Source organism: Etheostoma cragini, chromosome 4 (assembly GCF_013103735.1).
Source record: "Etheostoma cragini isolate CJK2018 chromosome 4, CSU_Ecrag_1.0, whole genome shotgun sequence".
In the NCBI taxonomy this organism is placed as follows: domain Eukaryota; kingdom Metazoa; phylum Chordata; class Actinopteri; order Perciformes; family Percidae; genus Etheostoma; species Etheostoma cragini.
In genome coordinates this window covers 12675231-12689785 of record NC_048410.1, presented here as the reverse complement: position 1 = coordinate 12689785, position 14555 = coordinate 12675231, and the positions used below count along the sequence as shown (strand labels likewise).

At 38.3% G+C, this 14555-nt stretch overlaps 1 protein-coding gene across 3 annotated transcripts in view; it reads right to left on the bottom strand.

The window, feature by feature from the left end:
• Positions 1-237: 237 nt before the first annotated feature.
• rad18 (RAD18 E3 ubiquitin protein ligase) overlaps positions 238-14555 on the bottom strand; it is a 26511-nt gene continuing 12193 nt past the window's right edge. The window contains exons 7-13 of one of the 3 annotated variants that reach the window (XM_034870080.1): positions 11434-11621; positions 11067-11137; positions 9852-9912; positions 6474-6605; positions 5186-5303; positions 3638-3682; positions 238-530 (exon numbers count right to left, since the gene is read on the bottom strand). In XM_034870080.1, the coding sequence (XP_034725971.1) occupies positions 434-530; positions 3638-3682; positions 5186-5303; positions 6474-6605; positions 9852-9912; positions 11067-11137; positions 11434-11621 (712 nt within the window). In that variant the 3' untranslated portion in view covers positions 238-433. The remainder of the gene's footprint in view (positions 531-3637; positions 3683-5185; positions 5304-6473; positions 6606-9851; positions 9913-11066; positions 11138-11433; positions 11622-14555) is intronic. The other 2 variants (XM_034870081.1, XM_034870082.1) reach the window with 2 other exon arrangements.

The following is a 14555-nucleotide window of genomic DNA, read 5'->3' as shown; positions in this document are numbered from 1 at the left end:
GCAAGCAGCAACAGAAAACTATATATTGACAGACACTGACAAGTGAAAAATATCTTTACATCTGCTTGTCTGCTTTTAAACAAAATAAATGGGTCTAAGTTTGAAACATAATTTACTATACCATAATATTTAGTGTTTGTATAGATTTAAATATTCATTTTATAGTGCTCCTACTCCTGGAGTAACCTCATGACATGCTGGGGGCCACAGCTCATCATGGATCACCAGACCACAAAGTATATTAAAATACTTTACATTTATTCATTGCTTGACACATGATGCAAACTGTGTAACTTCAGAAAATCCCGTAAAATACTGGACAGGCATGTGCATATCGACAAACCTGTAATATACTTACAAGTCAGTCAAACATTTATTGCATTGATTTGGCAGGTGAGACATCTTATTCTCTCTCCCTTTCGTCCAATTCTTGTTATGTTTTACGTCGTCGTTTTCCACCGACGTGCGATACCGCTGCATCATCTCTGGTGCTGGATGTTCGCTTTTGGACAGAGGTCCTCTCTGTGTCTCTATGAAAACATTTTCAAAGATGACCATTTAGTCTTTTGTGAAAAGAGGAGAATGTAAATATGCACATTTAAGGTAAAGGTGATTTAGTTGGTATCATTAGTAGACTTTCATGTCCTGAACATTTTGTTGAGGTAAATTAAATAGGAAAATTAAAGCAAATAATGCTTGAGTTACCGGGCTTTTAAAATGCAATACATCAAACCATAAAATAATCGGAACAGGTGTACCATTTTGGAGTGACATATCTTACCCTTTTGTCACACTGCCGCTGCCTAATTATATGAATTTTCTGTACACCAGCTGCTTGGTTTATTCACAAATCAATCAATACCAAAAAAGCTTCCAGCATTAAATTACCTACCGACCACCGTTTATTTCTGGAATATGCATCGGCTACGGGCCCCAGGAGACTGTCTCAGAGCCATACATTATAATAAATAGGTTGATTCTAATCAATCTAAAATAGTCTTCTTAAAATTGCCTCTCCTGCCATGCACCAACAGACCTTGGTGTGTGTATCTTAAGAAAACACACACATTTGAGACGGCGGGGAAAAGCTTACAATAAACCATATATAAATCACAGATATTGCAATAGACTAAGTGGTTGCTCACACCAGTCAACATCACTTAGAGATAGCTTGTGTCCAATTAAAAAGGGGGGGGGGGGGGGGGGGGGGGGGGGGGGGGGGGGGGGGGGGGGGGGGGAAGCACAGTGAAAGTCAAAACGTTTCCGTTTTGGCACTTATTCTCCTTTGTGGAAGAGCAAAGTAAAGTGTTTGCCAAAACTAGGTATAATACAATTAAGTAAGATGAGAGGAAAATGCACATTTTAATTATTCATGTTATATCACACTTGATAATTTGATTTGTCTTTGTGCACCAAGAAAACATATACGACTTCTGTGCTCCCACTGTGTGGCTCAAGATAATCAGCTACTCATATGTTGACAAAAAAAGAGAAAGCCATTTCCACCTGCAATTGTATTACAAGGAAATCAGCACGGAGGCATAATAATCGTGATTACATGCTCACACTGATTCATACATTAATCATTCCATTTTGAATATGTTATGTTAGTGCATGCTGTCACATACACTCCAATGTGATGATTATCACAAAAATTCTACCCCTCTCCTAAACAACTAAGCACTGCAGTGAACAGATCTTGTCAAAATACTGTTATATTTCTTACAATGTATGAAAGGTGAATGCAATCTACCTTAAGTAAACAAGTGCTTGTACACTGATTCCACAGATGAATGATGATGCATATTACAATATTTTGTCCTTTTTCTGAGACCATTTAATCTGTGCCTTTTATTTAGTTGGTGTAAGAAAATACCAGATACATAATCAAATAATATAGAGTTTGGTTTAAATTCTGAAGGAAACCAGAGAACACATCTGGACTAAGAGCCCAATGCCTCTGAATAAGCCAGTACGGATCTACTACCACATCATTATGTGTTGGTGCTGTGTGAGCCTCTATGGGCTCCAAAGCTCAGCATGTATTGTTGGTGGCCACTGAGGTCACCTTCATAGGAAATGTTCACATGAAACCAAAGTCTATTCCATGTGGAACCACTTCCAGCTTCAAAAGCTTCATAAAGGGCTCTCAGCTAACTACACTACAGATGTGTATCACCCTCCAGCCAATGACAAGGTCATCCGCCCTTTTTATTGTTATTGGATGAACTTGAACCTAAAATTTAAGCACTGGAATTTGGGTCAGAAGTCTACATGTGGGTCAGATTGGGAGACAACTAAGTAAAGTGGATTACTGGTAAGCAAGTATGGATCAGGACTAAAACAATCAACAGTTACATTCTCATCATTTCTAGAGACAGACAAAGGCTGGAGGATTGAGAAAAAGCCTTGGCCTTTGACACTTGTTACAAGCACATGCTTCTGTCCATTAAGTTGACTACATTCAAAAGAAGTGCTGCATGGAGGATCATTGAAGGCTGGCAGGTTTGGACTTTGCATCCAGGGTATTTAGAAAGAGATGAAGAGCTGAGTCTTGGTTGAGCCTGAGTCTCCGTGAAAAAACAATGAGATCCCACTCAGATGTCGGAAGTTCTATTTGTACTTTCTCAACCAATGACGAGGGCTAGTAGAAGATGCAATACGGCACCACCTTCTGTAACTACAAGAAACTATGCTCTGTCTTTGTGCGCAGTTTGCGAGTAAATTAACACCAGGTCAATGCAGTTGTTTATGCGAGTCCTATGTGGTGAAGAGCTCTGGGTTGTGTCTTACACAAGAAAAAGAAATTCGATCAAAAAAATATACAAAAAGCAGTCTTCCAAATAGAGTATAATATTAAGTCCTGATATTCGGTCTAATTGCCACAGCTGTAGATTTTGACCCCCGCTACTCCTGGACAATTACATTTATTGCTGACATAACTCTGACAAACAGTTTAATTGCATAAACCCATCTCTTTCCTGGGATTATGTAAGTTAAGCTCAGGGACACTAATTACAAAAGAACTGACCCCTCTCTGCCAACAATTTGGTGACAAGCGTGCTATCTTGCTGCCTCTGGTAACAAGTCAAACTCAAGGAAAAGCCTCATTTTACAGGCTCACAGAGGAGACAAGAGGAAACCTTTCCAACCATCAGCGGTGAGTGAAAAGCAACATCTATGAAAGCATGTCGTACTGCTGGCTTAGCTGCTCTTCTTTTTATTCAATCAGAAGTGCCTCTTCACTAAATAGAAGTAAGCTTTGTCAAAAGCAATGACCATGGAGAAATGTAAAGGCATTATTTCTATTAGAAATATTATTTATATTGGAAATATTCAAACACTGACCAAATACCCATTTCATTTTCAGACCTAAGTAGATTTATTTCACCAGATATGAATGAGAAAGAGCAACTTTTAACACCGACTGCTGGATGGAAAAAGAGTATCTTTAAGTGGAATCATTATGGACATCAGCAGCAGACTAGAATTAAAAATGGCCTTTAAATGCAATTACCTATACTCTTCATGGTTTTCAAACTGAGCCAGTTGGGAATCTGGCTGGATAGTAGTTTTTACTTTAAATACCAATGTTGAAACACCTGACATGCACAGTGAAGGTCAGAATTGGACTTACTCAGGGTTTCTGGCAGTTTCTGGACCAAAGATGTCTGAAATTGAACTGTAATGGGAGAAAGAGGGAGAGGAGATAAAGAAAGTCTACATGTAATTTACAAAGTTTATTGATATTTGGTATTTTCTAGGGGTGTGCAAAAAAAAATCGATTTGTATTCAAATCGCGATTCAAGCTCTACGGATTCAAAATTGATACGTAGAATTCCAAAAATCAATATATTGTATGTATGTATGTATGTATGTATATATATATATATATATATATATATATATATATATATATTTTTTTTTATGTATATATATCATGGTATGCTTACTGAAATCACAATAGAATAAGCATGTTTGTTTTTAATTTTGTTGAAGATGTAAAGTACAAGAATTCTCAAACATCCTAAACTTATTATAAGTTCATATGTAAATATGAAACACATTTTAGCGTGGACTCATTACAAAAACACAGCGCTAAATGGGCTTGGTAAACTTATTTTAGAGTTAGAAGCAACTCCATTGTTGACATTTTGTTAAACTTAGCAACAGGTGATTTTTTGTTAACTGCGACTAATGGTTTCTTTGTTTGGTTACTGAAAGTATTTTCCCACACATGCGTAGCTTTGGGTGGATGGGTGGCCTATTGGCATTACTAATGCACGTTATTCTCCCCTATGCCTCAAGTACACTTATACACACAATGGATGCTGTGCTGAATCAATACTGTAAACTATAAGATACTGGTTCTGTAAAATATATGCTATATAATGCTAGCACTTTTATTTTATATCATAAGTGAAATGTTTTATGTGGTGGTGTTAAGTAAGTATTGGGTGTTGGGTTATATTTCTTCTGAGTAATCATAGAATACAGTCAAGCTTTTGGAGACTGTTGTCCATGCAAAGCAGGACGTCTCCCTTTCTTCCATCGTTTGGTGGGTGATGATGGTGCAGGGAATATGATGTAATGTCTTAGGTGTGGGAGTCCTGGGTTAAATTCTCACTGCAATACATCTTCCAATGTGTCCCTGAGCAAGACACTTAAGCCCTAGCTGCTCTAGAGGCGTGCAACCTCTGACATATATAGCAATTTTAAGTCACATTGGATAAAATGACATGTAATGGAATGTTTACTTCTGAATTCAATTCAACACAGTTTAGTTACAGTCCCAATAATTCACATTACCATGACGGAAGAAATACTAATCAAATATGAAATGAATCACATATTAAAGTGCTGTCCTGTAAATGCTAAACAGGCTTGAAAATAAAATGATATCATATTTCTGAAATGAAGTCAGTATATCCTCAAGGATTTATGAAATGTTAAAGAGTTGAAGGACAAAGCACTGCTTTTTAAAAATCAAATCAGAGGTTTTCAAGGTCCAAAGCCATCTTTTATCATTATCACTGTGACATTACACTTAGCTATACACAAACTGTAGAAAGTGGTAAATAACAAGGATCTCTCTTTTCTGTAGCATGAAAAGGCCCATTCTTTGGCCCGTTTGAGGGTGTCACCTACTGTAAGTGAATCAGGATATCCATTATCTAGGACTCACCTGCTGATAGACACTTCACTATAAGTGGGGCTAGATGACAATTCAATCCTTGGCTCCTCGTCAGATTCTCCATCTTCTACCTTCATCACCCGGCAGCTTTTTGATTCTGCAACTTGATCTGGAAGAGGCAAAAATATATATCTTTGTGTCAGACACCCAGAGAGCTGAGAGAAAACGGTGAAGGAATTACCAAAAAGAGATTGCATAACATATATGCCCCTTAGAGTCAACTTAGAGTCCTTTGGGCACCAGCTTTTTACACATCCTGAATTTTTAAAAGCTAATTTAAGGTCCTGTTGGTACTATCACACTAGCCTCTCACACAGTGGACATTGTCAAGCAATTTTTGTGTGTGCATTTTCCTTTGCATATTGCATACAAATAAGCAACATGCAACACCATTAATTCATTTAGTTAATGTAAGTATCAGTCAATTAAAACCTGCAATAACTTTTATTTCTAGCCGGTAGGGGCAGTGGAAACATGTTGAGAACACAACATTGCCATTTCTTTACCTTTTTGGTTAATATGGTGAACTTGTTGAACAGTTGCTTATTTACACATCCAGCAGTTACAAAGCAACATTATCATTCATTTGGAGCTGTGTTTTTCTTGCCACCCAAGTCCAATAATAACTGTCTCTTGCTCCATTTCTGGTCTCTACCAACTCTTGAGGGGAAAAAAAGACGACTGTTTAGCGGTAAAGAGCTGCCTGCTGGGGCTGATAACGCTATGCGAGTGGTGAGAGTGATCCAAAACAGTAACATTGTGGGTCACATTAAGTCTTCACAGATCTTTAACACATTTCTGGAACTATAACAAAATTTATGGAAAACATGTTTTAGGCATCTAACTTTTTTCACCTTACATTCCTGCTCTGCACTTCCTCTTTAACATTTGGCAAATTATTCTCAACTTGTTCCCAAAAGACCCACTAGACAATACTGTACACCAACATTGATTACGGTTGATAACACATCTGTATCGACCCTTGCCCAATGTGCCTAACAATGGAGTGCAGCTATGTTGTGAATTTGGCAAGGATGGAACAAATAATTAAGTGCGCCACACACACACACACACACACACACACACACACACACACACACACACACACACACACACGCACACACACACACACACACACGCACACACACACACACACACACACACACACACACGGCGTTACCATGGGGATCGGGTGACTGAAGAGAATTAGAAAGCTCAAAAGTCTCCCCTTGCTAAAGTATATTCTATCCCTTAAGAAAAGTAAAGACTATTGCAGTACCAGAAGGGTGGTTTTTTTGTGCATCCTCTCCTTCCACAATGACTTCCTGTTTGATACGAGTCTGCCTGGTGGTCTCTAGGTGACCCCGAACCTGGGCAATCAGGCGGGAAAAGTCACTGCTGTGCTGCTTCCCTGCAGGCAAAATAGGATATATTGTGGAATAGTTAAGAAACTGCAGCATTTGTAATTATGTATTAACTGTAATGTCCAAAGTACTTGTCAAAACCAGTTTATGCCAAAATGTAGAAGCACTAGCTCAGCCCGAGGTTTTAGTCCTTCTGTAGCTTTTGTTTTTGAAGTGAAACACCACAGATCCTAGCTCCAAGATGAAATCACTGTTGTGGAGGTTAGAGTTATTGAACACATTATAGCCGAATGTGAACAGACACGAGCTAAAGAAGAATTAAAGTTGTTTGCTTATGTATGTATCCAAAAATAAAAGATGTAACCACTTTCTACATGAAGCATCTACAAATGTGTGATGTTCTTTAAACAAAGACAGGAGAACAGAACTGAGAGAGAAAAAAAGATTACGCCAAAACACTGCAATTAACACTAGTGTGATCTACAAATGAAACAACTCAGCTACCTTTGATGGTCACAGATATCTTCATGAGCACCATTAGTTGCAAAGCTTTACCATGTGAGTAGCTCCTAATACACATCAGTACATATGTAAAAAAATGTTGATGGCTTGTAAAAATTAGATTGAGTATAATTACTACTACCATTTATTGGATTTAATATAACAGTGGCCACTGATGCTGTTACATCAGTTAAAACAATTTGTTTTTCAGTTGGGAAGCGCATTAAAGGATCAAACATCTCAGGGGTTAGATTTTTCAGGATTTTCCTTGCACTTATTCTGGGTTGTCAGAATGTTTCCTGAATAACCAGCTACTGATTCTATTATTACGAAAAGAAAAAGTGAGATTGAAGTATGCAGGTAGATTCGGTGTGTGAATGCATGAGTGCTGTTTTCACCTTCCTGTCTGCTCATTCACCATTCCCACTGCTGGCAGAGTGAGTCATCCAAATCCTCCTCTGATAAATCAAGAGGTTATCACAGCAGTAGCTATTTATAGAACCTACCTCCCATAAGTTACATCCATGTTTCAACCACTTTTAAAGTTGGAGCAGTGGATTTACAGTTTATATATACACATGTTTTTTTCATCTTGTTTAACCATGACAACAAGTTTAGTAATGTTCTCTATTTTTGCTGTTTTTGCCTAACCTTTGCCCTGAGAATAAAACACAAAGCTGCTCTAGATTTCTGTACATCTGTATGTCTCATACTGATTATCTATAAACTCATAGCAAATTAAAGAAAAAATATCTTAGATGGACACCTAAATAGCCATGTCACCCTACAAATCATAATAAAAAAATGGAATGAGTTTTACATCGACAGTCTAGCTTTCGCTGCTAAATGACTCACTAAAGACACAGCACTTCTGCTTGTTTTAATGCCGGTAATGTGTTGCGGAAGGTATATGAAGTTGGCTCCAAAATGTAGGGCTTCCAGATTGAATAAAGTAAAATTAAAATTACAACTGGGTTACTCACTGAATATGCAATTTGCACAGAAGTATGCACAAAAGTATGCGATCTTGTAAATATTGCCACTTCCGTTTTCAGAAGAATCTCCACTTCCCTCACTGTATTACCCCGCAACAATTACTAACTCACAAAATATAACGTGATACAGGCGGGATTTCAAATCAAGAGCCGGGTCTCTTGTTGGTCTTCCTACTGTACTAGCTGTCTAGAAATGGAAAAAAATACATGCATTGATGGTCTAAAAGCCTATGATTTGGAACCGTCATGACAAGCATTCATTGAGCAAAGCGTGTCTAATGTTTAGGCATTTTTTGAGACATTTACAGTATATCTGAAGCAGACTTCAGAATCCCTCCTAGACCAAGTCTGCGTTCTGCAGTGTTCTGCTGGCAATCATTCCGGGGAAGTCTTAACTTTTTGATAGCTTAAGGTATTCTAACAGAAGAATCCAGTGTACTAAGTAGAGGTGAGCAGTCCAAACTCTTAACAGTAGCATTTTCGGAAACGTCAATGGAGCAACTAAATATGGAAATTCACTTTGGTTACCAGAGCTATTCAAAAAGAGTGCAATCACTGTTGAAGTCTATAGGTACATGGAGTTAGGTGAGTAGATGGTAAATTTTGATGCAACATGTTTGTACAATTATTGTGATTCTGTGTATCTGATTACTTTTAAAGTTCTCATATTATGCAAAATTTCAGGTTTATAAAATTGTGTTTAGAGGTTACATAAGAATAGGTTTAAATGTAAATGTGCTGTATTTATATAGCCCTTTTCCAGTCTTACCAACTGCTCAAAGCGCTTTTACATCTACAGGAAACATTCACCATTCACACACATTCATACACTGTGGCCGGGGTTGCCGTACAAGGTGCCACCTGCTCATCAGATAAACGTTCACACACATTCACACTCCGGTGCACATTCACACTCCGGTGCGCCTAATTTTTTCTCTGTGTGTTGAGCTCTCTGTTTTAGCTACAGAGTGAGGCATCACACTTCTATTCCATCTTTGTTGGGAGTCGCACATGCGGCGTAGCTAGGTAAAGACTTCTACCCAGTTAGAAGCAGAGTATGAGGGTGTGCCCTGAGTGATGCGCGTTTGTCACGGAAGTAAAGGCTGGACTACAATAGAGCTGTTTGGAGCAGTTTGTCAACTGTGTTTCCTGTTGGAGATGGTGAGTGCCTTTGGGGTGGACTATAAAACGTGCCCAAAAATTTCCTTAATTGAGAAATAGACGTGTTGCTTTGTCCGCTTAAATTTACTAGGCTCATCTTTAAAAGGCGGAGCACCCAATGTGATTCACAGCTGCAAGACAAGACAACTCGATAGAGAAACCCTCCTTCACTCTTGCGGTAGCTTGTATTACTCTAGTAGAATGGAAAAATCACATCAAATTGCTAGTTTTGTGCTGTGAAATACTGTATATAGTGTCCGTACAAAGGCAAAAGAAACATTGCAAACCATTTCAGGGAACACAAAATTGGTCAATTTAGCTAGAGTTAGAGCTAGATTGCACTTTGATGTATTTCTTCAAACCCTTTGACAGGGGTCAAATACGGCTTTGCTTATCTTTCAGCAAATCTAATACAAATGTAGAATTCTGATCAGATGTTCCCTCTCATGCAGGCGTACAGAATTAGGCATTTATTTACACTTTAATAACATGCACTTTTTAACAGAATATGTAAAGGTATGCAAAACTGTTTCATCAGTTGACCTTTGTTGGCACTGATTTTTAACTGGCAGCTTGGTGAGTCCGACCCCTGAGGTGTCAACAGATAGAAAGTTTCCTAATCAACAAATTACTTACTGTAATTTGAATGCATCTCATCAATCTCCTTCTCAGATTTATTCTTTGTGAAAACCATGACCTGCAAGACATGGACAAAAAACATGTAGATTCACATTAACCATTAATTAAAAAACACATGACAATACAAAATAAATTGTAAAGCACTTGCCCCATTGCTTGGTTTAGGTTCTCAAAGGTTGAAATTGTCATTTCATTTGCAATAAACACACTGCAAGCATGCAGTGCATACCTTCAACCTTTTATTGGTACACTATAGCCACCAACTATCAATACAGAGAGGTGTCCTCATCAAAAACTTGTTCCATTTCAAGCCTAGTGGCTAGGGCTGCTTGGCTAGTGGCTAGGGCTCCGACGGCCCTTGACGGGTTGGCTCAGGCTTCTTCCCTCCTCTTGTACTTTTTGGCCAGACCTCAAGACTCCAGACTGTTGACAGTCTAATTGGGCCTAAGTTGTGTTTACAATATTGCCTCACGTCACTCACTATGAACACTACAAGCCTATTGTCATTACTAAACATTGTGCTAAAATATGAACAATAATGTTGCCCTCAGTGGGCTTATTTACTAGCTACCAAAGGAAAAATCTAGCACATAGACGCTACCATAGAATAACATTACGTGACTCATGTTGACTCATTTTTCATACAGTTTAGCAAAAAACTAAATGCTAAGGGAACATTATGTTTTTATTATGTGTTTTGTTTATTATATGTTTTTTCATGTTGGTTTTGAGAGGTAGGCCTATGCACCCAGCTGGAAAAGGTTTTAAACAGTAAGTGAATATAGCGTGTTGTGGGGAATACAACGTCTACCACAGCGGGGAGGCAGAGGGGCCGCAGGGTTAGCTAACGTTAACTTTTCTTAGACGACGAAGATGGAGTTGCCTTTTTTGCTCACCAAACACTGCTGTGGCTTCCCTCCTTCTGCCACCTTTACTCGCGCTGAGTTTTTTAAATTTCACTGGATGCACACAACTTGCCCCCTTGACTGCAGAGATATTTTACAGCTTTGGGGGGTGTGGATGTACGCGTGCGCGTCATTCAGAAGACAAAATAAGAGTGCTCTTGCAAAAGAAAAAATGGCAAAACATTTTTTTCTCCTTAATACTATTTTGGTGATGGTTGGGAGCCAAAATTGAAATTCAATTCATTGCACAGCCCTACTAGTGGCAATTTAAGCCCACAAGATATCTTATTAAGCAGTTAATACACACAGGTTTAGCTTTCCCCTGCAGTTGATTCCTGATCTTCTCATTGGTCTCCAACTCTTTGGCAATATCTTCAGCTATTGACAGAGGAAATAAACAACGTTGAGATCACAAATATTGACCGTTATACAAAAAAATACGTACACACACACACATATTATGGCATATGTATGTATGTATGTATGTATATATATATATATATATATATATATATATATATATATATATATATATAAATAAATAAATAAATACATACATACAAACACAAACAATTTTTTTTTTTTATATGGAATTAAAGACTGAATATAGAATAAAAGTCTAAACATATTTAATGAAAGTCTAAATACCATTTGCCAACTGCAAACACCCTCACCTGATTTGGGGTTTAGGGAATCACACTGGGCATTGTACATGTGCACAAACTCCTGGTGTCTTTTGATCAGCTGCTCACGAGAACCCTGAATTGAGAGGTGGCACTCCTTCAGCCTCCTCTTCAGCTCCTGCACTGAAAGCAGGTTGTACACAAGCTTTGTCATTGGACGCCTCGTATTGCCAAGGGAGCTGCAACAGATATAGCAACTAGTTTATATCAGTAATCACCAGATACAGTACTTGATGATGCCTGGTGGGGGACATTTTTGTGCTCAGCTGTAAGAAACTTCTATGACTGTACTACATGCTAGTCTTGGACATCATATGCAGGAAATAAATGAATACAATATCACACAGTGGCCACATCAGTTGCACTCATAACAAAATTGAATTGATAGGATTAATGATATAGAACAGATGGAAGTTGCCAAAGGAACAAACCTCTGATGATTATCTGACTGTTAAATTCAGACACGGCTATCAAATGTGGTATACTATATTTCATTATATTGTATTCTATACTTTGTCTTGAATATAGAACATTAAGTGTAAGTTATTAAGGTTGGTTGCAAGAAGAATCTTCCTTGTGTAGGTTGGCTACTTAAGGCCAGAATAATAAAACCTCTGCAATTCATCATTATGACATCAAGATCTACTCTAGAGCAAGCATTTTTCACTGCTACAAAACTGACCAATCAGTAAAAGAACCTCAATTGCTGCATGGGTCATTAATCACACTGGAAAACATTTGCAGGCCACTCAGAAGAATCTTTCAGAAAGAGTCAAATTATGTCACAGATAAGGTCTTTAGTACGATGATCGATGGCAATACCACAAATCTGGTAATAAATGTGATTGTATGGTTTCAGTAATTCTGCTATTTTAAGCAAACAAAAGCATAACACTTAGTAAATGCTTTAGGTAACAGGGCTTCACATTCTACTGCAAGGAAATACACAGCCAATGTCAGTGGAAACTGTCTTCTTAGAGAGTGGAAAGAAAAGATGCAAAAAAGTTTGCATATAAAGTAATCTGACGATAGCATCCAACTATGTAGATATTGTGAAGCTCTCTAGCTAAATAAAATGTGTCAATAAAAATGTCTATGTTTCCTTGAAGCTACCATCCAGCATTTGGAATGTAAACTTTCAAAGTTTCATCTCTACATACCAAAAGAAATATACATCCTGTAGATGCAGGACATTTACAGTACAGCCTGCCTAGGACAAATACTGGAAGCAAGGGAAATGCTGGCCTAGCTAGAACCCTGAAATATATTTCCTCTTGTCATGTAATACAACTCCCTTACATGTGTCAGGGGATCCAGCCCAAACAGTCACACAATCCCTGGCGAGACAAATCTTACATATTTTTCAGTAAGTCTAATAGACTTTCAATAAACTTGATATGGCAACCCTGTATGTAAACAAACTTTCTATGTGCTGTGTACATTCACAATTATTGGTCAAGAAAGGTCCACAACACAAAGTGCTCCTAAAACCTCTACTTATTATCACTACAGTGTTTATTATATTTGAAAGTCAAAACTCTTCATCTTTCCCCGCAATGACAAACACCTATGCAAACCTCTATATTTTTCTCATCATTTTAATCTTCCAAAATCTATAAAGTGTCTTTCACTACCCCTTGGAGCATTACAGGCAGCCACGGATTGGCTAATCTGGACAATGGGGAGAATTGTTGTTGGGCCGGTCTGGTTCTTGTGGTCGCAAAGGCCGGCGGTGTCGTCATAGTACTAGGTTGAAATCATATATCCTGGATGCTGTTACTAGGCTGCCTGCACTCACAGCCCACTCTTCTTCTTTGTTTCTTCTTGTGACCCACTGTCCTCTATATTCATGCAGACCACTCGCAGAGTGCAGTCTGGTTATTATTACGTCATTATGTTTTGACTCCTCTGACGAGATCTTGCTAAAAAAAATAAAATAACCGTCCTCGTACACCTCAGTGTTGCTAAAGGACACGACCGCGACATGCAAGCAAAACAGTGCTGAAAAGCAGACACGGCTAGATGTGCTAAACTGAGCAGCTTCTTCATTACAACAAGCTCGCAGTTTGAGAGTGAAACTCCAAATGAAGACGATGAGACTGGTAAGCTTAACTAGTTAAGAGCAGTGCAGGATGCTAGCAGTCATGCAAAATACAACGTTACCTATAGACCATTGTTTGTGTTTATGAAACAAACTTTTTCTTGTAGCTGCTCAGCAGCAGCCACTAGTCCAGTTTAGTGCCAACAGTGAGAACGGCAGTACCAAGCACCAGCCATTAGCCCAGAACTCCAGAGGTAGGCCGGTAGGGTTGCTCATTGAGTAAATATATTAAGAACTAGAATTGAGATAAATGTAGACCTGCTCTTTATTAAAAAATAAATGCTCTGAGATAATTGATGATGGTAGATAATTTGGTAATACATTGTTGCAACTGAGTTGATTTTATCAGAATTTTTTGTAAAAAGCGAAGATTTGTGCTGAGAATTATGTCAATTAAAAAATAAAAATAAAAAAAGATCTAGTGTCAGAAAGAGGGCCAGGACCCAGTAGTGTATGTGCAAGGGATAGCTGCAGTCAGTGTAGAAGGCACATCTAAGCTGTTGCACCACAGTGTGTGAACAGGCAAACATGATCAGATAATACAATATTATCACTTTTTTTTCCCTTTATTAGACAGCGAGACAGTGGAAAGATGTGAAAAGAGGAGAGAGATGGGGGGATGACATGCAGCAAAGGCCGGAGGCTGGACCCGAACCCGGGCCGCTGCAGAACCCAGCCAACATGGGTGAGCACACCCACCCAGTGAGCTATAGGCCGCCCCCACAATATTATCACTTTCTATGCCCAAATGTTACAAGTGACCCATAATGCATTTTTTTATAATCGAAAGTAGGAAAGTAAAGCTTACGTCTGAAAGACAATCGGATGAAAGTAATATTAAATATATATTTAAAAAAATATATATATATATACACACACAAACACACACACAAACTGGTCAAAAGTTTGGGGTCACTCACAAATTTCCATTGGCAGACAGAATCCCAGCTGAGATAAGTTGCCTTGTTTTTTTTAACCAGGGCAGCAGTTTCCATATTACATTATGTGCTTA